Here is a 25,357-nt window from a genome sequence, read left to right as displayed (position 1 = left end):
AGAAAAAGGAGCAGGTTTCTGAGGGCGATAAAATAGCTTCAAGGTATAATGTACAGACAAAGGTATGGTGGGATGTGAATACAGAGGAGGTAAACCTAGGCATTTAGTGATTATGAGAGAGATATTGTCTCTAGAAACATCAATGAAACCAGAAGATGTCATAGCATGTGTGGGTGGAGGAACTGAGAGGTTGGATAAGGTATAATGAGCAGGGCTAGAGGCTCTACAGTGAAATAAGCCAATAAACACTAACCAGAACAGCAATGGACGTTGCATATTGACATTAAGGAGAGGCATGCTTAGCCGAGTGATCAAAGGGTCCAGTGAGATTCAGACAGCTAGCCGGGCCATAGGTAGCAAGCTGGTGGAAGATGGAGGGAGGTCTGTTTTTAGCCACCTCGTGCGTTTCCGTCTGTGGGTTAGTGGGGTTCCGTGTGGAAGGGGGGACCTGTCCAAGTTGGCAAAATAGTTAGTTATAGTGGCCCAAGAAAAGTGTCCGATAGACCTATTCAGATCGCAGCCGATAAGACAGCTAACGATTAGCCGGCCGCAGATGGGCGATCAGGTTACGTCGCGACGGAGGGGCCAGTTGGATAACTCCCTCGGGCAGATAACGTCGGTGGTCCAGTCGTGAAGGCCCGATGGGGCTCCGCATCGGCAGTAAAAAGGGTCAGGATAGGTGATTGTAGCCCAGGAGACACTTCAGCTGGCTAGCTCAGGAAAAGCCCACGAGTGGCTGACGGAACTCTTCAGCTGGCTAGCTCCGGAATAATGTGTGTTAATTCCGGGACCGACGTTGCCAATAGTCACTCAGGTAGCAGCTAGTTAGCTGCAAGATCCAGGTGTAAATGTCCAGAGCCTGCGGTAGAAATCGGGGAAAGGAGAGAGAATAGGTCCGGTATGCTCTGGTCTGAGTCGCGCTGTACAAAAACTGCCGATAGCTTTTCGAGCTAATGGATAGCTGAGGACAGCTAACCGTGGCTAGCTGAACTCCAACGTTAGCCAGTGAAAATGGCTAACCTCTGGCTAGCTTCTGTTGTGGATTTCAGATGAGGTAAATAATACTTTCTTTTTTAAATTGGTGAGGCGGGTTGCAGGAGAGTGCTTTGAGGTTGAGTTTTTAGAAGAAAAAATGTAAAAAGATAAGTGAAGAAAAATATGTAAATATATATATACACGGGACACGACAAGAGGAGGATAGAGGACGTCTGAACTGCTACGCCATCTTGGATAGGTTGGATAGGTTAAGTTGATTGTCAGTGGTGATTGGTCTCAGATGAAGCAAAAATAACCTTTTTAAATAAAGTTAAAAACCATCTGAATATTTGCTCAGATAACCTCCCTTTCTTTCCATTCATGTCCGTAACTGTTTTTTCCTCAAAATATTTAGTTTGAGGTTTATCAGTCAGGATCATTGAGATTTATCAGTCAGGATAAATGAGGATTATCAGTCAGGATCATTGAGGATTATCAGTGAGGATCATTGAGTTTTTTCAGTCAGGATCATTGAGGATTATCACAGGATCATTGAGGTTTATCAGTCAGGATCATTGAGGATTATCAGTCAGGATCATTGAGGATTATCAAGTAGGTTCATTGAGGTTCATCAGTCAGGATCATTGAGGTTTATCAGTCAAGATCATTGAGGTTTATCAGTCAGGATCATTGAGGATTATCAGTCAGGATCATTGAGGTTTATCAGTCAAGATCATTGAGGATTATCAGTCAGGATCATTGAGGTTCATCAGTCAGGATCATTCAGTTTATTCTATATTACAGGTCCATTACTACAAGGAGGGCACGCCAGAGGAGAAGACCTACTGCATAGAATTATGGGATGTTAGAGGATCTATGGGCAGTGGCAGCAGTCTGAAAGCACCAGAGCGGTTTTCTACAACTCTGTCAATGGTGAAGTCAAACAACTGGTTGGCTGTATCAGTCATAACATAAAGCAAACCTACTGTATAGATCAGTAATGACACATTATTTGTGCCCTCACAGGCATTGTATTAGTTCATGACTTGACAAACAAGAAATCCTCCCAGAACCTGCAGTACCAGTCAAAAGTTTGGACACACCTACTCATTCAATGGGTTTTCTTTAATTTTACTATTTTCTACATTGTAAAATAATAGTGAAGACATCAAAACTATAAAATAACACATATGAAATCATGTAGTAACCAAAAAAATGTTAAACAAATCCAAATAAGAGATTTTTCAAGGTAGCCACCATTTGCCTTTGACAGCTTTGCACACTCTTGGCATTCTCTCAACCAGCTTCATGAGGAATGCTTTTCCAACAGTCTTGAAGGAGTTCCCACATATGCTGAGCACTTGTTGGCTGCTTTTCCTTCACTCTGTGGTCCAACTCATCCCAAAAAATCTCAAATGGGTTGAGGTCGGGTGATTGTTGAGGCCTGGTCATCTGATGCAGCACTCCATTACTCTCCTTGGTCAAATAGCCCTTACACAGCCTGGAGTTGTGTTTTGGGTAATTGTCCTGTTGAAAAACAAATGGTAGTCCCACAAAGCGTAAACCAGATGGGATGACGTATCGCTGCAGAATGCTGTGGTAGCCATACTGGTTAAGTGTCTTGAAATCTAAATAAATCATAGACAGTGTCACCAGCAAAGCACCCCCACACCATCACAACTCCTCCTCCATGCTTCACGGTGGTAACCACCGGAGATCATCTGTTCACCTACTATGCGTCTCACAAAAACACAAATTTGGACTAATCAGACCAAAGGAAATATTTCCATTGCTCGTGTTTCTTGGTCTCTTATTATTGGCTTCCTTTAGTAGTTGTTTCTTTCCAGCAATTCGACCATGAAGGCCTGATTCACGCAATCTTCTCTGAACAGTTGATTTTGAGATATGTCTGTTACTTGAACTCTGTGAAGTATTTATTTGGGCTGTAATCTGAGGTGCAATTAACACGAATTAACATATCCTCTGCAGCAGATGGTAACTCTGAGTCTTCCTTTCCTGTGGTGGTTCTCATGAAAGCCAGTTTCATCATAGCGCTTGATGTTTTTTTGCGACTGCACTTGAAGAAACTTTTGAAGTTCTTGAAATTTTCCGGATTGACTGTCCTCCATGTCTTAAAGTAATAATGGACAGTCATTTTTCTTTGCTTATTTAAAGGCTCCCCAGTGGCACAGCGGTCTAAGGCACTTCATCTCAGTGATAGAGGCGTCACTACAGACCCTGGATTGATCCCGGGCTGTATCACAACTGGCCGTGATTGAGAGTTCCATCGGGCGGCGCACAATTAGCCCAGCGTTGTCCGGGTTTAGGGGAAGGTTTGTCCGGGTTCTTAACTGACTTGCCTAGGTAAATAAAGGTTAAATACAATTTTTAGCTGTCTTGCCACAGTATGGACTTGGTATTTTACCAAATAGGGCTATCTTCTGTATACCACCCCTACCTTGTGACAACACAACTGACTGGCTCAAATGTGTTAAGATGCAAAAAAAATGCACAAAATAAGGTCAGGGTTCCATAGCCACATTCAGAACAGCAGAAACTGGATCAGAAACACGACCAGGTGGAATAGGAACAGGGACAGCCAGCTACCACCCAGGACACCATCGCGGCCTGTGGAAAAGTATTTTTCGCAGGCCCTCCTACAACCAAGTAGTCAGAGGATAATCAAGTCATTATCAAAAACTCTTATCAGTTTTGTTCATAGGCTAATGATTTACTGCAATTGTGATCAAATGATCAAACGCTTTCACTTTTACTTTAAATGCGTTCTATAAAAGCTGCAAGATTTGAGCTGTAGACCACTGTACAAGAAGAGCCTAAAACAACTGAAATGACTCAACAAGCAACCTGCCTGCCCGAAAGCATCCATTCCTTAAAGGTAATTCTACATGTATGTCAATCTCCAGGAGGACTACATCTGTAGCTCTGTCCATTGTATTAATATACCACTGTACCATTCCATTGTATTACTATACCACTGTACCATTCCATTGTATTACTATACCACTGCACCATTCCATTGTGTTCCTATACCACTGTACCATTCCATTGTATTATAAGACATGTTGCTCATTCAAGGCCCCACACGGGAGTCTTTCAATGGTGAACACCTTATGCCATACAAATTAAATTAAATGTTTAACGGATTTCATTTTCTGAAAATTGTCTATGAGCAAACTAAATTGGTAAAGTACATTTAAAATACTATAGTGACTTTAGTTCAACCTAATCAATATATTTTAGCCTCTTGGGAAGGCTATGTTGGTTTCTAGCTTGAGTTTGAAATACTTGCTATATTAGAAGTTATAGGTTACATGAATGAGGAATATATATGCTGGTGTCAATGGAGAGTGGATAAGAGCCATGGGGCCTGAAGAGTTACTAGGTAAGGGAAAAATTAATCACATGGTTACGTCACTGATAAGGGTGGATAGCTGTGGACTAGTGATGAATGGGGGCCGAGGTCAGGTCACATGAAGTGGGAAGGAACAGTTTATTACCCACATCACTTAACTTCCTTTCTAGCAACAAATATGTCATGTTTAGAGTGAAGGAGGAGACTCTGTCTAAAGGGGGGTATAAATACTGGTGCTGGTGGGAACATGTCTTGGTCTTTTCAGCTGTTGGACCCATTGGGTGAATAAAGTTGGTTTTAGCTTTTCCTAGTTGTCCGTCAGTTTTAACTCTGTTTATTTAGAACCTAACAGCTAAAAGATGCATCCGGGGTTCTGTGAAGGCCAGTCAAGTTCTTCCACACTGATCTCGACTAACCATTTCTGTATGGACCTCGCTTTGTGCACGGGGTTATTGTCATGCTGAAACTGGAAAGAGCCCTCCCCAAACTTTTGCTACAAATTTGGAAACACAGAATCGTCTAGAATGTAATTGTATGCTGTAGCGTTAAGATTTCCCTTCACTGGAACTAAGGGGCCTAGCCCGAACCATGAAAAACAGCCCCAGACCATTATTCCTCCTCCACCAACCTTTACAGTTGGCGCTATGCATTGGGGCAGGTAGCGTTCTCCTGGCATCCGCTAAACCTAGATTCGTCCATCGGACTGCTAGATGGCAAAGCTTGATTCATCACTCCAGAGAACGCATTTCCACTGCTCCATAGTCCAATGGTGGTCCAATGCTACCACTTTGCAGGCTGAGCTGTTGTTGCTTCCACTTCACCAAAGCAGCTGTCATGGTAGTTTATCTTATCTCTCCGGAATGACGTATCCACTCACTGACACTCCCGGCAGGTCTGAGGCGTGTCCCTCTCTGCTCCGTTTTAGTCAGAGTGTGGGCTAACCTGAGCCACGTCTAACGGAGCCCTTGCACACAGTTTAACCTCTGTCTCCCAGGAGCAATCAGCAAGCGGAGTTAGCATCCCATCCTCGTCGCCAACTGTCGTGGTAATTCTAACCAAAAGGACAGAGGCTGTATTCTTCAAATCAACTTTTTACAAGATTTACAAAAATGAAGCAATCAATAGCAACCAACCAGCAGTGCATTGTTAGGAAAGCCCAATGAACAGAGTTGTCTCTCTCCTCTTATAGAAAAAGTACAACCTATTTTGTCTACGTGGCAGTTTAGCAGATGGGTGGAAACAGGGACGGAACATGGTGTGTAAAAGCTGATTTAGCTTGTCTGTGCAGATTAAGATACCTGACGTTGCCACCATTGTCTGTTCCTTCCTTCATGTTTCCACCCATCTACGTTCCTGTAGATTGTTAAAACAGGATGTCACATACTGAGGTTGCACCTAAAAGGCTCTTATCTGTACGCCCGGACTTATGACTAAGTCACATAAAAGAGTCCTGTATCAGCAAAAAATACTAACAAATAACAATGGACAATACTCAGGGTAAAAACAGCAAAGTTCGGTCTAATTAAACAGTATAGTAGGTAATTGAATAATTTCCTCCAAACAGCATTTACAGTTGACCGGGGGCAGCTTTAGAAGGGCTGAAATTTGACAAACTGACTTGTTGGAAAAGTGGCATCTTATGACTGTGCCACATTGAAAGTCACTGAGCTCTTCAGTAAGGCCATTCTTCTGCCAATGTTTTGTCTATGTAGATTACTTGGCTGTGTGCTTGATTTTATACACCTGTCAGCAATGGGTGTGAATGAAATAGCCAAATCCACTAATTTGATGGGGTGTCCACAAACTTCTGTATATATAGTGCACCAAGTTATAATCCAATAGACATTGACCTAGGGGATAAATACATTCTAATCTAATAGTCTAGTCTAATCTTTAACATCATAAAAGGACTTGAATGATTCAGTTACTACCCTATACATTTTTACAAGTTTCTCATCTAGCAACTCAACAGTAGGAAGTTGTTCTTAATGTTTGGTATACCCAGTGTATTACAGTTGGCAAATTCTAAGCTTCTGATCTGGGCATGTGAGACTGTATCTCCTCTTATTTTATAGTGATGTTATGATTTAGATCATAATAACTTCAGTTCAAAATGCAGATGCATTGCTGTTATTCTGTATTTTCATCTAAATGGTTTAGCTTTCATTCTCTTTTATTTCAGCGGAAGAGAGACCTGTCTTATGACGATGGACCGAGGTGGGACAGCATTACTTCAGTAAAATGCATCCATTTTCCACTTGTTATTGCACCGTTGCAGTGCTACTCTGTACTACACTGTACCACAATACTATGATCCTAATATTCTCAATTTTATGGTGATGGTGATTATTTATACAGTTGTGATTATTTATGCAGTAAATAGTGGGACATTTTGTTACACATGGTGTAGTATTAACATTTTTGGGACATACATTTTCTCATCACATGTAGTTCAAATGATAGTAAGCTACTAACTATAAAAACTGTGTCAAATAATGAATTTTGCCATGCATGTCTATCAACAAATTTACCATTCATAATGGCATTGTTTTTTACCCCTGACATTCCATCAGGATGTTCCAAGACCAGCTGGCGGAGAAGGTCCGGCCCTTCATAGACTTAATAGATGACATGAGATCCATAGGGATAGATAAGGAGCTGCCACTGCCAACCATTGCTGTGGTGGGAGACCAGAGTTCAGGAAAAAGCTCTGTGCTTGAGACCCTTTCTGGGGTGTCGCTGCCCAGAGGGACTGGTGAGAATCTGTATTGTTTCCTGAACATACAAAAAAATATTAAAATCAATATTAGCATTTTAAATATCATTCCAAATCACCCAAACTCTCTGAAAGTGATTGTGGAACTTAGACATAATTTGGGCATTGACTCGTTTTTGTGGTGAAAATTCTGAAGTTGGCGATTGATGCCAGTGGCTAGGTAAACAACCCTGAAGCAGGTTTTCACATTATCCTTGTCCATAGACGGGGTCAGGAAACAGTCATAACAATAGGACCACAGAGACACGGACATTACAGAAATGTTTAGAACCTTCAAATTAACCTGGTAACCACAGAAAAACCTTTCAGAAAATGTTAACTGTACATGAGTTTTCTAACCTTTTATTCAGACACTGTAAATGTCTGACGTGCTTTCAGAACATTAGAGCAACCTTGTTGTCTGTAGCCTGCAGAAGTTATATATTTACCATGAAATTCATGTCCCGGTCCGTTGTTGACTCTACTGTCATATTGATTGTTGTATTGATTGTTCTGTAATACAGTATAATGATCTGTCATTGGTACTTCCTTGTTTCCAGGTATTGTCACCAGGTGCCCACTGCTACTTCAACTCTGTAATGACAGGACAGTGAAATGGGAGGCTGTCATCTCATACAGAGATAAAGTCAATGAATTTGACGAACCTTCAGAAGTCGTGAGACATGTTGAACAAGGTCAGATGGGAACGAACACAGACACAAACACACAGACATATTATTCTACACTGTACATTAACCTGTGGAGGCTCCTCAGAGGAGGAAGGGGAGGACCATCCTCCTCTTTACATTTCAGATTGATTTAAATACTGAAACATTTAAAAAGTTATATTTTTTAAATAAATATATGCTAAATATATTCACATCACCAAATATTTGATTAAAACACACTGTTTTACAATGAAGGTCTACAGTAGCCTCAACACCACTCTGTAGAGTAGCAACATTGTATAGCCGGAGGATCTTCCTCTTGGTACATTGACTTCAATACAAAATCTAGGAAGCTCGTGGTTCTCACCCGCTTCCATAGACTTACACAGTAATTATGACAACTTCTGGAGGACGTCCTTCAACCTATCAGAGCTCTTGTAACATAAACTGACAAGTTGTCCACCCAATCAAAGGATCAGAGAATTAATCTAGTACAGAAAGCATAAGCTACAGCTAGCTAGCACTGCAATACATAACATGTGGTGAGTAGGTTACCCAAATAGAGAGAAAGACAATAGGAGCAGTTTTGAACTATTTAAAAAACTATAAATATTATTAAGGAGCAGCAGGAGAGAGAGAGAGAGCTAGCTAGCTATAATTCATATTTCTTTAACTTTCACCTACTTAGCTAGCTAAGTTATCTAGCTAGTTTAGGCTACTCAGACACCAGGCTCAAACAGAGAGGGACACTATGTTAGCTAGCTGGCTATGGCTATCAAACAAAGGAACTCTTCCAAGTCAAGGTAACATTTAGGTCACCTTCCGGAGACACCTGAAACCCCACCTCTTTAAGGAATACCTGGGATAGGATAAAGTAATCCTTCTAACCCCCCCCCCCCCTAAAAGATTTAGATGCACTATTGTAAAGTGGTTGTTCCACTGGATATCATAAGGTGAATGCACCAATTTGTAAGTCGCTCAGGATAAGAGCGTCTGCTAAATGACTTAAATGTAAAAATGTAAATGTAAATTGTTAGCCACTGGGCCCGCCGGTGTAACTGCTAAACGGCTTGCTGCTGACTGAACACTGTACTGCATGATTGTAGCAGGTTTACTAACGTGTTAGCTCTAGTAGCTATGTTGACTATGATGATATAATATGGTGACAACAATGTAGGCTGTGTATAGCGGTGATATGAAGGTTTTGCTTGGAAAGGTTTTTTCGTCTGGTCACAGACAGCTGATGTGTTGTGCACTGAAGTCCACAAGGGAAAAGGTGAGAGGAGGGATTAGCTATACAGTGATCAAAGGGATCATGCTGTTTCTATTTGACTGCTATGAAAGTGAACTGTGATTGCGTGTGATCAGGCGTGTATTCATTCCACCAATTCTGTTTAAAGATGTTTCTTATAAGGAAGCAAATGGAATGAAACAAGGATAAACATACCTGAATTTGTCCAATAGAAACTGTCGTCTAACGTTTTGGTGACCCCTTCCTGTTCTCATCCCGTTAACGGGATTGATTTTGACAACAGCCAGTGGAAAATCAGAGCGCCAAATTTAAAACAGCTAAAATCTCATAATTCCATTTTTTCAATCAACTATTTTACACCATTTTAAAGATAAACTTCTCGTTAATCTAACCACATTGTCCGATTTCAAAAAGGCTTTACGGCGAAAGCATAAAATTAGATTATGTTAGGACATAAACTTCACAAGAAACACCATACAGCCATTTTCAAAGCAACTAGATGCATCACAAAAACCCAAAACACAGCTAAATGAAGCACTAACCTTTGACGATCTTCATCAGATGACACTCCTAGGACATTATGTTAGACAATACATGTATGTTTTGTTCGATAAAGTTCATATTTATATCCAAAAACAGCATTTTACATTGGCGCATAATGTCGAGAAATGTTTTCCCTCCAAACCTTCTGGTGAATGAGCACAATGAGCACACATAGTACGTAAATTCTCATCGTAAACATTGATCAATATAGAAGTGTTATGCACAGAATTATAGATACACTTCTCATAAATGTAACCGCTTTGTCAGATTTCAAAAAAGGTTCACGGCGAAAGCACAATTTGCAATAATCTGAGTACAGCCCAGATGACACTAACAACTAGCAAAAAGAAACCCGCCATCTTGGAGTCAATAAAACTAAGAAATTACACTATAAATATTCACTTACCTTTGATTATCTTCATCAGAAGGCACTCCCAGAAATCCCAGCTCCACAATAAATGTTCGATAAAGTTCATATATATTTCCAAATAATCAATTTTGTTCACGCGTTAGGTCAGGGGTGTCAAACTCATTTTAGCTCAGTGGCCACATGGAGGAAAATCTATTCCCAAGTGGGCCGGACCGGTAAAATCATGGTATATATAACTTAACCTCTATGGGCTAGGTGGGACGCTAGCGTGCCACCCGTGGTGCACTCCATCAACAGCAGGTGCATTTCAAGAGCGGCAAATTTGAATCCAAATAAATGTCAAAATTCAAATTTTCAAAAATACAACTATTTTACACCATTTGAAAGATAAACATCTCCTTAATCTAACCACGTTTTACGATTTCAAAAAGGTTTTACGGCGAAAGCATACATTTAGAGTATGTTAGGACAGTACATTTACAAGAGTTGTGTGTAATGTTTTGTCAAGTCAAAGACAGGGTCACCAAAACCATAAAACCAGCTAAAATTATGCACTAACCTTTTACAATCTCCATCAGATGACACTCCTAGGACATTATGTTAGACAATGCATGCATTTTTAGTTCTATCAAGTTCATATTTATATCCAAAAACAGCGTTTTACTATGGCATTGATGTTGAGGAAATCGTTTCCCTCCAATAACCGGCAGTCAAGTCAGCGTCACAAATTAAATAATTAAAATTAGAAAACATTGGTAAAATATTATATTGTCATTTAAAGAATTATAGATTTACATCTCTTGAACGCAATCAACTTGCCAGATTTAAAAATAACCTTACTGGGAAATCACACTTTGCAATAATCTGAGCACTGCGCCCAGAAAAATACGCGTTGCGATACAGACTAGACGTCATGTTGGGGAGATCTAAAATCGAAAATACTATGTAAATAATCCATTACCTTTGATTCTCTTCATCAGATGTCACTTCCAGGTATCACAGGTCCATAACGAATGTAGTTTTGTTCAAAAAAGCTCATCATTTATGTCCAAAAATCTCCGTCTTGTTAGCACATGATCTAAGCCAGCCGGACTTCTCGTCATGAACGAGGGGAAAAAATATATTTCCGTTCGTTCAAACATGTCAAACGTTGTATAGCATAAATCATTAGGGCCTTTTTTAACCAGAACATGAATAATATTCAAGGTGGACGAATGCATACTCTTTTATAACGTATTGGAACGAGGGTACCCAACATGAACTCGCGCGCCAGGTGTCTAATGGGACATCATCGTTCCATGGCTCTTGTTCGGTCAGATCTCCCTCCAGAAGACTCAAAACACTTTGTAAAGGCTGGTGACATCTAGTGGAAGCAATAGGAAGTGCCAAAATATTCCTCAGCCCCTGTGTTTTTCAATGGGATAGGTTTAAAGTCAATACAACACATCAGGTATCCACTTCCTGTCAGAAAATGTCTCAGGGTTTTGCCTGCCAAATGAGTTCTGTTATACTCACAGACACCATTCAAACAGTTTTAGAAACTTTAGTTTTAGAAACCGCGCCGACGAGTGCGGTGAAAATATCAGCTGCTGTCGTTGTATCTGTCATCGGCACCAACTCCACGAACTCCTCGGTGACGGTCAATGTGTCATCAACTCCGCGGATGAAAATGGCCAGTTGTGCAACATCTGTAATGTCCGTGCTTTCATCAATTGCAACTGAAAACCCAATAAATGACTTTACTTTTTGCTTCAACTGGCTGTCCAAATCCACTGAAAGATCGGAAATCCTGTCTGCAACTGTGTTTCTTGTCAGGCTGATATTTGCAAAAGCCTGGCGCTTTTCAGGGCACACAATCTCCGCTGCCTTCATCATGCATGTTTTTACAAATTCACCCTCACTAAATGGTTTTGAAACCACTGCGATTTCATTACAAATGAGGTAGCTAGCTTTCACTGCAGCGTCACTGATGTCTCGGCTGTGAGTAAACACAGACCGCTGTTTCTTCAGACCCGCCAACAGTTCATTCACCTTCTCTCTTCTCCACTGTCCTTGAAAGTTGTCATATTTGTTGGCATGAAGACTCACATAGTGGCGACGAAGGTTATACTCTTTCAGCACTGCAACATGCTGTGAACACACCAAACATACAGCTTTCCCATTCAATTCCATGAATAAATAGGAGGATGACAATTTTTCTTGGAACACTCTGCACTCTGCGTCCACTTTTCTCTTTTTTGACAGAGACATATTGGGGCAATGAGGGTGCCAAAGCACATAATGTTAAAAGTAGAAGCTGTAATAAATATCGCGGGCAAAACAAAGTAGCTCATCCAGACTGGCTGCACTTGCTTGACCTACTTGCTCTGCTCCGGTATAAACAGTTTGCTTGCTTAACACAATTGCTGTTGCGCCATCCAGTGGACGCAATTGGAACAGCAGTTTATTTTATTGAAAAATTGCAGCTCATTTTTATACTTTACAAAATCATCTCGCGGGCCGGATTAAACCCCTTTGCGGGCCTGATCCGGCAAGCGGGCCGGACGTTTGACACCCCTGCGTTAGGTTCACTATCCAAATCCACCATGCGCGTGCTTACTTAGTCCAGAAAAAAGTCAAAAAAGTTATACTACAGTTTGTAGAAACATGTCAAACGATGTATAGAATCAATCTTTAGGTTGTTTTTATCATATACCTTGAATACAATTCCAACCGGACCTATCCGTTCTCTTTAGGAGTGAATATGAGCTCGCTCCCAAGTCCTTGCGCGTGACTGAGCCCATGCCTTATAATGGGACACCTACTTCCTTCGGCTGTTATTCGCATCAAATTCACCATAGAATCTTCAAGCACCGTTCTAAAGACTGCTGACATCTAGTGGAAGCTTTAGGAAGTGTAAAATGAACCCTAACTCACTGTATACAGTCAATGCAATCACTTGAATACACTACAACCTCAGATTTTCCACTTCCTGCTTGACTTTTTCTCAGGTTTTTGCCTGCCATATGAGTTCTGTTATACTCACAGACACCATTCAAACAGTTTTAGAAACTTCAGAGTGTTTTCTATCCAAAGCTACTAATAATATGCATATTCCAGTTTCTGGGACAGAGTAGTAATCTGTTTAAATTGGGTACGTTTTTCATCCGGCCATGAAAATACTGCCCCCTAGCCCTATTAAATGTTGGACTAAATGATTACACCCTAGATCAGCTAGATGCAGGCAAGTGTGTGCAAGGAGGTATTGAATGTGTCAATGTCTGTCACCTTGATTACTAAAAAATGCACCTGCGTTGTGTGAGCGGACCAAGTAATTTGATGTTGTTTAAAAGCGGAAAGGTGGAATAAACGAGTCAGGAGTATGTTTTCTTAATTGAACAAAGTTCTCTATTGATGTATTTCATTTCACTCAAACACTCACTCCAACACAATCAATGATGATCTCCCAAGGAAAACATAAATCTTCTTCTTTACATGAAAAAGGAACACCAGATGAGTATCTTTAAACTATAACATAAATCACGGAAGTGTCACTGTCTTAATGATTCGTTCGTGGATAGCTCCCCTCTCGTGGTGGCCATCCCCCAGAGGTGGTTTGTCTTCTTCCTCTTTTCGTCTTCCGAAAGGAATGTATTCTCCTTTGGAGGAGCAACACTCTTTTCTTTCTTTTCCCCCCCTCACTGCCGGTTCCCTCCTATCTCTTGTAGGGGAAAGAGAATAGCTCATTAGTACCATCAGCTGTGCTTAATTGCCTCTGATCACCTTTGCTCACATGCCCTCTGGTGGTCCTTCCACAGTTGTAAACTTTCATTCATAGGCTAGGTCGTAGCAACCTCATGATGGGTATAGGGAACATTTTAGTATGATGTAGTAGCCTAAACCTATGAATGTTACATTGAACTGGGTGAATGGAATATGAATGATAGTCATCCAATAGGCAGTAATAGAAATAAGGTCATGCTCATAAAACAAATAATTGTCCTCCCTTATCTTAAACGGCACATACTGCCATTGACATTGACGTATCTATTATCATTTAATGTGGAAAAGTTTGTATGGTGTTTACCATAAACAACTACAGAATATATATTATAATAAGAAGAGTTCTGTCGGGGTATAAGACAGACAAACAAACAAATTATGGACACATCTGTTATTTAATCAATATTTTCCCATTGATTTAACAGCTCAGAACGCGTTAGCTGGAAAGGGAGTGGGGATATGTGAAGATCTGATCACTCTAAAGATCACATCCTCCACGGTGTGTGACCTCAGTCTGATTGACTTACCAGGGATCACCAGGGTGGCTGTGAAAGGACAACCAGATGACATTGGAGCCCAAGTAAGTCTGACGTTAGAATGTATAGCTTTTGGACTTTGTCCAGTACGTTGTTTGGTTATCTCATGACTCTTGGTTCTCATCTTATGATTCACTAAGGATTCATTGTTTTAGCAAGGTGTACAGACTTTATACCATAATTGCTAGCAAGGTACATGTAGCTATGATGGTTGATTCTGGTGAAAGGTACTTGAAATGTGTTGACTTTAAAGAAGGTTTAGCTTCAGAACCATAAAGAACAGAGTGTCCCACACAGGGCGATATCACGGGAACAAGCAGTCTGATACCATCTCGTAGATTAATCAAATAACTCGGTCAAAGGCTTGCATCCTGACTGCTTCGTCACATTCCTCTTCCTTTTTTACTAGATCAAGAATCTAATTTCGAAATTCATAAAGAATAAGAGAACCATTATTTTGGTCGTGGTACCATGTAATGTTGACATAGCAACAACAGAGGTCCTGAAAATGGCACAAGAAGTGGATCCTGAAGGCACAAGAACTCTGGGTAAAGAAATGATGTAGAATCATGTATTTTTATAGGGTTTTTATATTAGCAGTTATCATAATGCTTTTAATTTGTCTTCAAGCCATTCTGACAAAGCCAGACCTGATAGACCCGGGAGCAGAGAAGAATGTGTTGGAAATTGTCCACAATAAAGTAGTCTTTCTCAATATGGGCTATGTCATTGTGAAATGTCGTGGTCAGAAGCAAATTGATGAAAACATGTCAATAACTGGTGCGATTGAGGAGGAGTTGGAATTCTTCCGAAATCATGAGCACTTCAGGTAAAATGTGTTCTTGCCATGTGTTAAGTGAACTTGCATCTTTGTTTTCGATGGCTTCACATCTGAAAAATGTTCAGTGCCTCAAACTGTAGCTTACAGGACCTAATGTTTAAAAAAAATTATCTCTCCCACATATCCTTTGAGAGTAGTTCGATTTAGAATTGATGAATGTTATTTTCTTATTGCTCCCTCCCCTCCCTTCTCTTACATTTCTGCGTATTGTACTTTTTAACATTCAAAATTAAATAGCTAAATGATCTTTGGTATATTCATAATGAAAAATTCCATATTTTAGCTCAGCTCATTCACTAGCTTAAACAGACTGATTTTGATGGGGATTTTGTATTATGTTAATTAGATATCCCTGGGGGCATGACCATTGTAGGCCAAGGGTTAACTGACCTTTGCATTTTACATTTTTGATAAAAAAATATAGGTGTAAAATGTGTTGGCCAGTTTTTGGGATGAAACACTGTGTTTGTTATATTTCTCTCCCTTTCAATGTAAAGATCCCTCTTGCGTGAGGAGAAGGCAACCACCAAGTGCCTAGCCACTAAGCTCAGCAATGCCCTGGTCAATCAGATCAAGGTTAGTCCAACCACATACCCTCCAGTTATCTGTTCCTCCTACACCCAGTGCACACTGGTGTTAGGTTCTTATTTTTCAGAGTAAGTAATTCACGGACACTAGAGAAGCTTTAACCAAGTTTATTTCTTCCCAAAGGATCTGTACAGCTGTAATTAAGACAGCAAAACATTTCTCACCATCACAGTTATATACATCCCACTTAACACACTCCTCCTTCTCTCCAATCCTGACATCTTATGGTTCTACAGGAAGAAGGTAACAGGATACTAAACCCTGATTACTCCCTTAAGGGGATCTGACCTCACCTCCTGACCTCAACCCCTCCTTCCCCTAATCCACAGATATCCATCTGTCTCCCCTATATCAACACGTTGCTCTCCTCCCTTCCACCCAACACTTTCAAAGCTATCTGTCTTTCTACAGAGAACCATTAACTACTGACATAAAACCCAGTCTCTTCCACTCCTTCTATTCTAGGCTTCTTCTCTGTCATTTATTTAATATCTCAATGTTCAAGGTTTAGCCGATTCCAACACTGGAAAACATGTGGTCTGGTATCTATTAACTTGTTGTATGTTTGCTCCTGGTCAGAAATATCTGCCCAAGATTTCAGAAAAGATCAAGGAGAAGCTGGGGCATGTAAAGCATTCGTTGAGTCAAATAGAGAGCGGGCCTCCCCTGGAACCTGCAGAGAAGAGGAAGTACCTCATTCAGGTGAGCACATCTTTCACCTTTCCATCTTTTAGCTTCGTAAACTTCTTCTTTTGTACAACATTTCTATAAACATGTATGATGTAGGGTTGGAAGCCATACTGCTGCACAGTAGTCCAGGTGTGTTATTGTCATGGTTTGGTAAATTGTCAGGATAATGTCCTATAGAGAATTTGGGCGATGGTTCCTGGTGTAATGGTTCATTACCATGATGGTTCATCAGCTCTGTTGCACATCCTCTGCCATTTGGATTGGTCAGATTTGCAACACAAGTGTAAGAGTAGACGTACTGTCCAGAAAGATAAATAAAACAGCATTAAAATGTTCTCCACACTCCCACTTCCTCCACTCTCCTTCCTTAATATCCAAATGATTATGTTTGTCACCAGGTTAAACAATACTTTGCCATGACAGCTGATTTTACAAAAACACTTGGACAAGCCACTGTAAGATAGTTCTTGTTTATTATCTGTAGAGGACATAAGGATAGATGGGTCTTGTGGAGCCATTTCATTAAACAGTAATCTAAAAGGACTAAATATGAAACATTTAAACAGGTATGTTTTATTGTGTTATGTTTCCTTCTTCAGGTCATAACAGAGTTCAATGAGCAGATTACCCAACTGTCCAAAGGGGATATTATCGTTGAGGAGAATCTATTTGAGCTCATGGGAAAGGAATTTGCAGAGTGGATGAAATGTTTGGAAAATGCCAAATCAAATTGCAGGTTCAATTTTGAATAGCCCGAGTGTAACCAATAAATATTTATGTTTCCAAATATCCCTAATATTTACTGATATAATTATTATACTACTAATAGTTATGTCATACAACAGTGATTATAATCTCCAATAAATTATCAACATTGTTTTCCTGAATTTAGACCACGAAGTAGTGCAACAAGTGGTGGATGAATATGATCAGAAGCACAGGGGAAGTGAGCTGCCAGGATTCAGTAACTACAGGGTATTTCAACGTGTTGTTCAGAAACTAGTGGCTGAACTTAAGAGACCAGCTATGATGACACTACAGAAAATCAAAGGTAAGTGACCAAAAGCCCTAGGTTTGATGTGATTTTCCAAAAGCCCCTTTATTGAACATCATGCATGGGTCTCTATGGTTGTAATGACAAGACAAACATGCCTATTATATTAAGCAGTAAGCACCCAAGAAAGCAGGTATTGCTGAATCACACCACCATCCACATTGTCAGGGCTGTAGTGGAACGGATCAAGAGCATTAAGTTCCTCGGTGTCCAAATCACTAATGTCCACACACATGCGCACAGTCGTGAAGAAGGCGAGACAGCGCCTCTTCCCCCTCAGGAGGTTGAAAAACTTTGGCATGGGACCTCAAATCATCGAAAAAGTTATACAGCTGCACCATTGAGAGCATCTTGACTAACTGCATCACTGCTTGGTATGGCAAAAGCACCACCCTCAATCATATGGCTTTACAGAGGGTGGTGCGGAAAGCCCAGTATATCGCTGGGGCCGAGCTCCCTGCCATCCAGGACATCTATATCAGGAAGGCCCGGAAAATTGTTAAAGACCCCAGCCACCTAAGCCATAGACTGTTCTCTCTGCTTCTGCACGGCAAACAGCTCCCGAACAGCTTCTATCCGCAAGCCATGAGACTGCTAAATAGCTAACAAACTGGCTACCGGACTATCTGAGTTGACGACTTCATTTATTTCTGTGTATCGTTTTTCAACCACTCCACAAATGTATTATTAACAAACTATAGTTTTGGCATGTCGGTTAGGACATCTACTTTGTGCATGACACAAGTAATTTTTCCAACAATTGTTTAAAGACAGATTATTTCACTTATAATTCACTGTATTACAATTCCAGTGGGTCAGAAATTTACATACACAAAGTTGACTGTGCCTTTAACCTCTATGTGACCGGCGGGACGAATTCGTCCCACCTACGTAACATCCACTGCCAGCCTGTGGCGCGATTTTCAAAATCTTCAAAATCCTATTACTTCAATTTCTCAAACATATGACTATTTTACAGCCATTTAAAGATAAGACTCTCGTTAATCTAACCACACTGTCCGATTTCAAAAAGGCTTTACAACGAAAGCAAAACATTAGATTATGTCAGCAGAGTACCAAGCCAGAAATAATCAGACACCCATTTTTCAAGCCAGCATATAATGTCACCAAAACCCAGAAGACAGCTAAATGCAGCACTCACCTTTGATGATCTTCATCAGATGACAACCCTAGGACATTATGTTATACAATACATGCATGTTTTGTTCAATCAAGTTCATATTTATATCAAAAACCAGCTTTTTACATTAGCATGTGACGTTCAGAACTAGCATACCCCCGCAAACTTACGGGGAATTCGCTAACATTTTACTAAATTACTCACGATAAACGTTCACAAAAAGCATAACAATTATTTTAAGAATTATAGATACAGACCTCCTCTATGCACTCGATATGTCCGATTTTAAAATAGCTTTTGGTGAAAGCACATTTTGCAATATTCTAAGTATATAGCCCAGGCATCACGGGCTCGCTATTTAGACACCCGGCAAGTTTAGCACTCACCATAATCATATTTACTATTATAAAAATGTCATTACCTTTTGTTGTCTTCGTCAGAATGCACACCCAGGACGTCTACTTCAATAACAAATGTTGGTTTGGTCCAAAATAATCCATCGTTATATCCGAATAGCGGCGTTTTGTTCGATGCGTTCCAGACACTATCCGAAATAGTAAAGAAGTGTCGCGCGCTTGGCGCAATTCCTGACAATAAAATTCAAAGTATTCAATTGCCGTACGTCGAAGCATGTCAACCGCTGTTTAAAATCAATTTTTACGTCATTTTTCTCGTAGAAAAGCGGTAAAATTCCGACAGGGAATCTCCTTTTCGGCAAACAGAGGAAAAAATCCCAAAGGCGGGGCGGTCGGGGTCACGCGCATAAGCTAGTGTCTCTTGATGGGCCACTTGAGAAAGGCGATAATGTGTTTCAGCCTGGGGCTGGAATGACGACATTCTCTTTTTTCCCGGGCTATGAGAGCCTATGGACGACGTGGGAAGTGTCACGTTAGAGCAGAGATCCTTAGTAAATGATAGAGATGGCAAAGAAGTTCCAGAAATGGTCAGACAGGCCACTTCCTGTAAAGGAATCTCTCAGGTTTTGACCTGCCATTTGAGTTCTGTTATACTCACAGACACCATTCAAACAGTTTTAGAAAATTTAGGGTGTTTTCTATCCATATGTAATAAGTATATGCATATTCTAGTTACTGAGTAGGAGTGGTAACCAGATTAAATCGGGTATGTTTTTTATCCAGCCGTGTCAATGCTGCCCCCTAGCCCTAACAGGTTAAACAGCTTGGAAATTCCAGAAAATTATGTAATGTCTTTAGAAGCTTCTGATAGGCTAAATACAAAATTGGAGTCAATTGGAGGTGTACCTGTGGATGTATTTCAAGGCCTAGCTTCAAACTCAGTGCCTCTTTGCTTGACATCATGGGAAAATCAAAAGAAATCAAAAGAAATCAGCCAAGACCTCAGAAAAAAAATTGTAGACCTACACAAGTCTGGTTTCCAAACACCTGAAGGTACCACATTCATCTGTACAAACAATTGTACGCAAGTATAAACACCATTGGACCACGCAGCCATCATACCAAACACCACTACTTTGGTGCAAAAAGTGAAAATCAATCCCAGAACGACAGCAAAGGACCATGTGAAGATGCTGGAGGAAACAAGGTACAAAAGTATCTATATCCACAGTAAAACGAGTCCTATATCGACATAACCTGAAAGGCTGCTCAGCAAGGAAGAAGACACTGCTCCAAAACCGCCATAAAAAAGCCAGACTAAGGTTTGCAACTGCACATGTGGACAAAGATCTTACTTTTTGGGAGAAATGCCCTCTGGTCTGATGAAACAAAAATAGAACTGTTTGGCCATAATGACCATCGTTATGTTTGGAGGAAAATGGGGGAGTCTTGCAAGTCGAAGAAACCATCCCAACCGTGAGGAACGGGGGTGGCAGCATCATGTTGTGGGGGTGCTTTGCTGCAGGAGGGACTGGTGCACTTCCAAAATAAATGTCATCATGAGGCAGGAAAATTATGTGGATATATTGAAGCAACATCTCAAGACATCAGTCAGGAAGGTAAAGCTTGATCGCAAATGGGTCTTCCAAATGGACAATGACCCCAAGTATACTTCCAAAGTTGTGGCAAAATGGCTTAAGGACGACAAAGTCAAGGTATTGGAGTGACCATCACAAAGCCCTGACCTCAATCCTATAGAAAATGTGTGGGCAGAACTGAAAAAGCGTGTGTGAGCAAGGAGGCCTACAAACCTGACTCAGTTACACCAGCTCTGTCAGGAGGAATGGGCCAAAATTCACCCAACTTATTGTGGGAAGCTTGAGGAAGGCTACCCAAAACATTTTACCCAAGTTAAACAATTTAAAGGCAATGCTACCAAATACTATTTGAGTGTATGTAAACTTCTGATCCACTGGGAATGTGATGAAAGAAATAAAAGCTGAAATAAATAATTCTCTAAAATATTATTCTGACATTTCACATTCTTAAAATAAAGTGGTGATCCTAACTGACCTAGACAGGGAATTTTTACTAGGATTAAATGTCAGGAATTGTGTCAAGCTGAGTTTAAATGTAGTTGGCTAAGGTGTATGTAAACTTCCAACTTCAACTGTATCTACCTCTATCACTCCAGTATCCCTGCACATTGTAAACATGATACTGGAACTGACCCTGTATATGGTATGATTACCCCGATACATATCTACCTCCATCACTCCAGTATTCCTGCACAATGTTAATATGATACTGGAACTGACCCTGCATATAGAATGAGTACCCTGGAACTATCCCTATATATAGCTACTAACCCTGGAACTGTCCCTGTACATACAGTAGCTACTAACCCTGGAACTGTCCCTGTACATACAGTAGCTACTGACACTGGAATTGTCCATGTATATAGCTACTAACCCTGGAACTGTCCCTATATATAGTTTCTAACCCTGGAACTGTCCCTATATACAGCTACTGACCCTGGAACTGTCCCTATATATAGCTACTTACCCTGGAACTGTCCCTGTATATAGCTACTGACCCTGGAACTGTTCCTATATATAGCTACTGACCCTGGAAATGTTCCTATATACAGCTACTGACCCTGGAACTGTCCCTGTACATACAATAGCTACTGACCCTGGAACTATCCATGCATATAGCTACTGACTCTGGAACTGTCCATGTATATAGCTACTGACCCTGGAACTGTCTATGTATATAGCTACTGACCCTGGAACTGTCCCTATATATAGCTACTTACCCTGGAACTGTCCATGTATATAGCTTACTTAATTTCTCACGTTCTTCTTATTTCTCTAGTGTTTCTGTTCTACTTTAGAGCTTGCAAGAATGGTATTTCATTGTACTTGTGCATGTGACATTGACTTTAATTGACTAAATATGACATGTTGAAGGGATAGTTCACTCAAATTACCAAATGACATATTGGTTTCCTTATCCTGTAAGCAGTCTATGGACAAGGTGTGACATCAATCCATGCTTTGGTTTAATTGACCTGTTTCCATTTTTCACTCTTCATGTCCAAATGATCCTAATGATTGTGTAGCTCAATGAAGTTACTTATTGATTATTTGGACATGAAACACAAACAAATTATAATATTGGGACTATTGCCTTGTAATTTGGCTGAACTACACCTTTAAATAAAAACATTTTGTCTCTTTACCAAATACATTTGATTTTGTTTTTCAGACATGGTGCAGAAGCAATTTTATATTTTGTCCAGAGAGAGATTTAAGAATCATCCTTTTCTTCATCAGGTCTCAAAGGTAATGACAATTGTAAACTGTTAAGCGCTCTGACATGATAATCATACAATTCAGTATTCTGTATTTTAGCCTGAAATGGAAATCTTAGTTAGAGGCACTAGCAAGAAGGCAGGAAAACAGGAGGCAAAGTAGCACTTAAAAATCACAATATATTTTTATGAAGAATTCCAATTTACAGGTTGTCCATTGTAGGATTGTATCCTGAAATGTTCAAAATAAAACACCTTAAGATACTTAGAGCATATCGAACTGAACTTTTATCTGAAACAGTAACAGTATTTCACTGCCTCCCTGCAGCCAAGGTTCTTTATGTCCTCATGGAATCTTAATCTTTGTTTAAACTCAGAAAAACATTGAAACAATCCAGGAAAAGCAGTCAATCATAGTGAAGGAGAGGATCGTGGAGCAGTTTCAGATGGAGATGCAGGTCTACACACAGGATGAAATCTTCAACAAACATATTCTAGAGGAAGGGGAAACAGCAGTCTACTCATTCCCCTCACTCCCCTCAGACCCCTCACCCTCCTCTCACCCCTTACTCCCCTCACACCCCACAGACCGCTCACTCCCCTCGAACCCCCCAGATTTCTCACTCCCCTCACACCCCCCAGACCCCTCATGTTGCTCACGCGGCTCACGTCGCTCACGCGGCTCACGTCGCTCACGCGGCTCACGCCTCTCACTCTCCTCACAAGCCTCACACCCCCAGACCCCTCACTCCCCTCACACCCCCAGACCCCTCAAACCCCCAGACCCCTCACTCCCCTCACACCCCCCAGACCCCTCACTCCCCTCACACCCCCCAGACCCCTCAGACTGCTCAGATGAAGACACCAGGAGCAAGTACCCTGGGCTGCTCAAGGCATACTACGAGGTACAATGCAACACAAGTACTACACAGTATGTTTTGCTTAAAGAGTGCAGGAGGAGACGTTTCAGAAATAAAATCTAAACTACATACAGCTGTTATGTAGTGTACTTATCGACAAACCCACCCTGTACAAGGAGTCCATGACATCATCAATGGGCATGATCAGATCTCTCGTTCATGCTTTTTGACAAATGTTTCAAACATGCGTTATTGTGGCAGCGTTGCTTTATGGTAAATTGCCTTTTGTTTGCCTTGTGGCCATCTCATCACTTCTAGCCCTCACTCTCCATCCCACCTCACCTCTCTCACAGATTGTGGTGCAAAGACTGGCTGACCAGGTGCCCATGCTGATCCGTTACTTCATCCTGAAGCAGTCAGCCAAGATTGTGTGCAGTGAAATGCTGGATCTGCTACACAGAGATGACACTGATGACATCCTACAGGAGGATTCAGAGATTGAACAGTATCGTGCAAAGTTGCAGGCCCAAGCGGATCGCCTTATACTGGCCAATGACAAAATCAGCAGCCTCTGAGAAGGTGATGTCTTGTCAGTTACAAAATTCAGAGATGTTGCCAAAAAAAGAGACAGGTTAATAGAAGTATAACCAGATTTTTGGAAAGGGTAGTAACGGCCAAATGCAATTTATTTTAAATACAGAGTAAAATCAGTTATATCTTGTATATTTGTATTCAACAAATGTATAAGATCGGCTAAGATCAGTGAGATGCTGTACAGACGACCCCAGTGAAATCCTACAGGAAGAACCAGAAGTCGGCCATAAACGTAAAAGGTTGCTGGACCAAGCGGATCACCTTGGACTGGCCAATGACAAGATTAGTAGACGGTGGTTGACAATTTGTCAATGCAGAAATTCTGAGATGTAGCCAACAAAGACTGCAATAATTATACCTACATTTGATCAGCATACAGAACATTTTATATGATGGGCATCTATACATTTTGTCATTGTGTTTAAAGAAAATTATGTGACAGTTGTATCATCACATATCTGCATTGTGTTATTATGTTTTCATCTCAAAATATACTAAGGAAAAATGTGAAGATTGTTGATAATATTATTTAAAGTGACAAATGAAATGAAGGATGTGTCCATTTTCTGATTGGTCCGAGCGCATCAATGAAGAGAAACATTTTATGATGGCATTATAATAACTTCATGCTTGTTTTGTTAAACGTGTTGAGGATCAGCATGGCGGATTTGTTGTTACCTACCCTTACCACCTGGGGACGGCCCGTCAGGAAGTCCAGGATCCAAGTTGCAGAAGGAGTTGTTTAGTCCCGTGGTCCTTAGCTTAGTGATGTGTTTTGAAGGCACAATGTGTGGTGATGATGTCAGGTTCCTCTTCAATAAGTCCAGGATCCAAAATATTACCCCAGCCATTATCGCCTTGGCTGCTGTAGGTTCATTCACCTCAGTCAATCTACAAACACACAGCATATTAGCTATACAAGGTAATTTTATATTCCTGAAAGGGGGTAATCTGATGAATCATTCACACTGACAAGTAGGATCAGCGACAAAATGAAAACGTAGGACTTTTGTAAAACTGTATTGTTTGCATGTTGATAGCATTTAATGTCGGCCTATATGGAAGATAGGTCCTGTTGAGATGTTCATATTGAAACATATCTTCTTTTTAAAAAGTTTGATAAGATTAGTACAGCTTTTCTCAGGGGACCATTCATGGCCACCTACCCCAAGTCTGGGAGCCACGGTACTAACCAATCTCTCTGCTTGCTTACTTTCTCTTTCCGTCTCCTCTGCTTCCTCCTGCATGCATTGCAGCCTGCCTCAGCCTCACAACTGAGTGCCACATGACTGTCTGTCTCAGTAGCCTACGCTCTGTAAAAGAACGTTACTATGAGAACTTAGTGTCATATTTTTTCCTCCTGCTGAGGTAGGCTCTGTTTAACATTAGCTTCTTACTTCATCCTTCTAGCTGGCTAAGTTATACTATCCAGAGCCCTTCAATGTTACTGCAATAGAAGTCTCTGCCGCCAGCTAGTCACCTGACTGACTGGCATATCTATATGCGTCTATTTATCAGTTGTCTGCTCATTCTTCAAGAGTCGTTTTTTGTTTGTTTTGGGGATGTCTGTAGACACGGCAGGAGACGCGGACGGTTTTAAATGGCCTTTTGTCCGGCATCTCACAAATACGCTGTCAGCAGAGCCGACTGTGAGCTGTGACCATTTGAGAGAGTGGTGAATGT

General features: G+C 40.8%; 1 protein-coding gene across 1 annotated transcript; it reads left to right on the top strand.

Moving 5' to 3' along the window:
• Nucleotides 1-3,710: 3,710 nt before the first annotated feature.
• Nucleotides 3,711-24,225, top strand: LOC106586890 (interferon-induced GTP-binding protein Mx-like). Its single transcript, XM_045707738.1, has 15 exons — nucleotides 3,711-3,883; nucleotides 6,531-6,565; nucleotides 6,922-7,103; nucleotides 7,664-7,798; nucleotides 14,124-14,278; nucleotides 14,644-14,782; nucleotides 14,865-15,063; nucleotides 15,573-15,651; nucleotides 16,243-16,365; nucleotides 16,953-17,085; nucleotides 17,246-17,404; nucleotides 22,175-22,251; nucleotides 22,598-22,733; nucleotides 23,064-23,125; nucleotides 23,434-24,225. Exons 1-15 carry the CDS (start codon nucleotides 3,824-3,826, stop codon nucleotides 23,653-23,655), a joined length of 1,896 nt encoding a protein of 631 aa, XP_045563694.1. The 5' UTR covers nucleotides 3,711-3,823; the 3' UTR covers nucleotides 23,656-24,225.
• Nucleotides 24,226-25,357: the final 1,132 nt, after the last annotated feature.

The sequence above is a fragment of the Salmo salar genome, chromosome ssa25, assembly GCF_905237065.1.
Source record: "Salmo salar chromosome ssa25, Ssal_v3.1, whole genome shotgun sequence".
Classification (NCBI taxonomy): domain Eukaryota; kingdom Metazoa; phylum Chordata; class Actinopteri; order Salmoniformes; family Salmonidae; genus Salmo; species Salmo salar.
The sequence above is the reverse complement of the archived record's forward strand: the minus strand, read 5'-3'. Positions and strand labels throughout refer to the sequence as shown.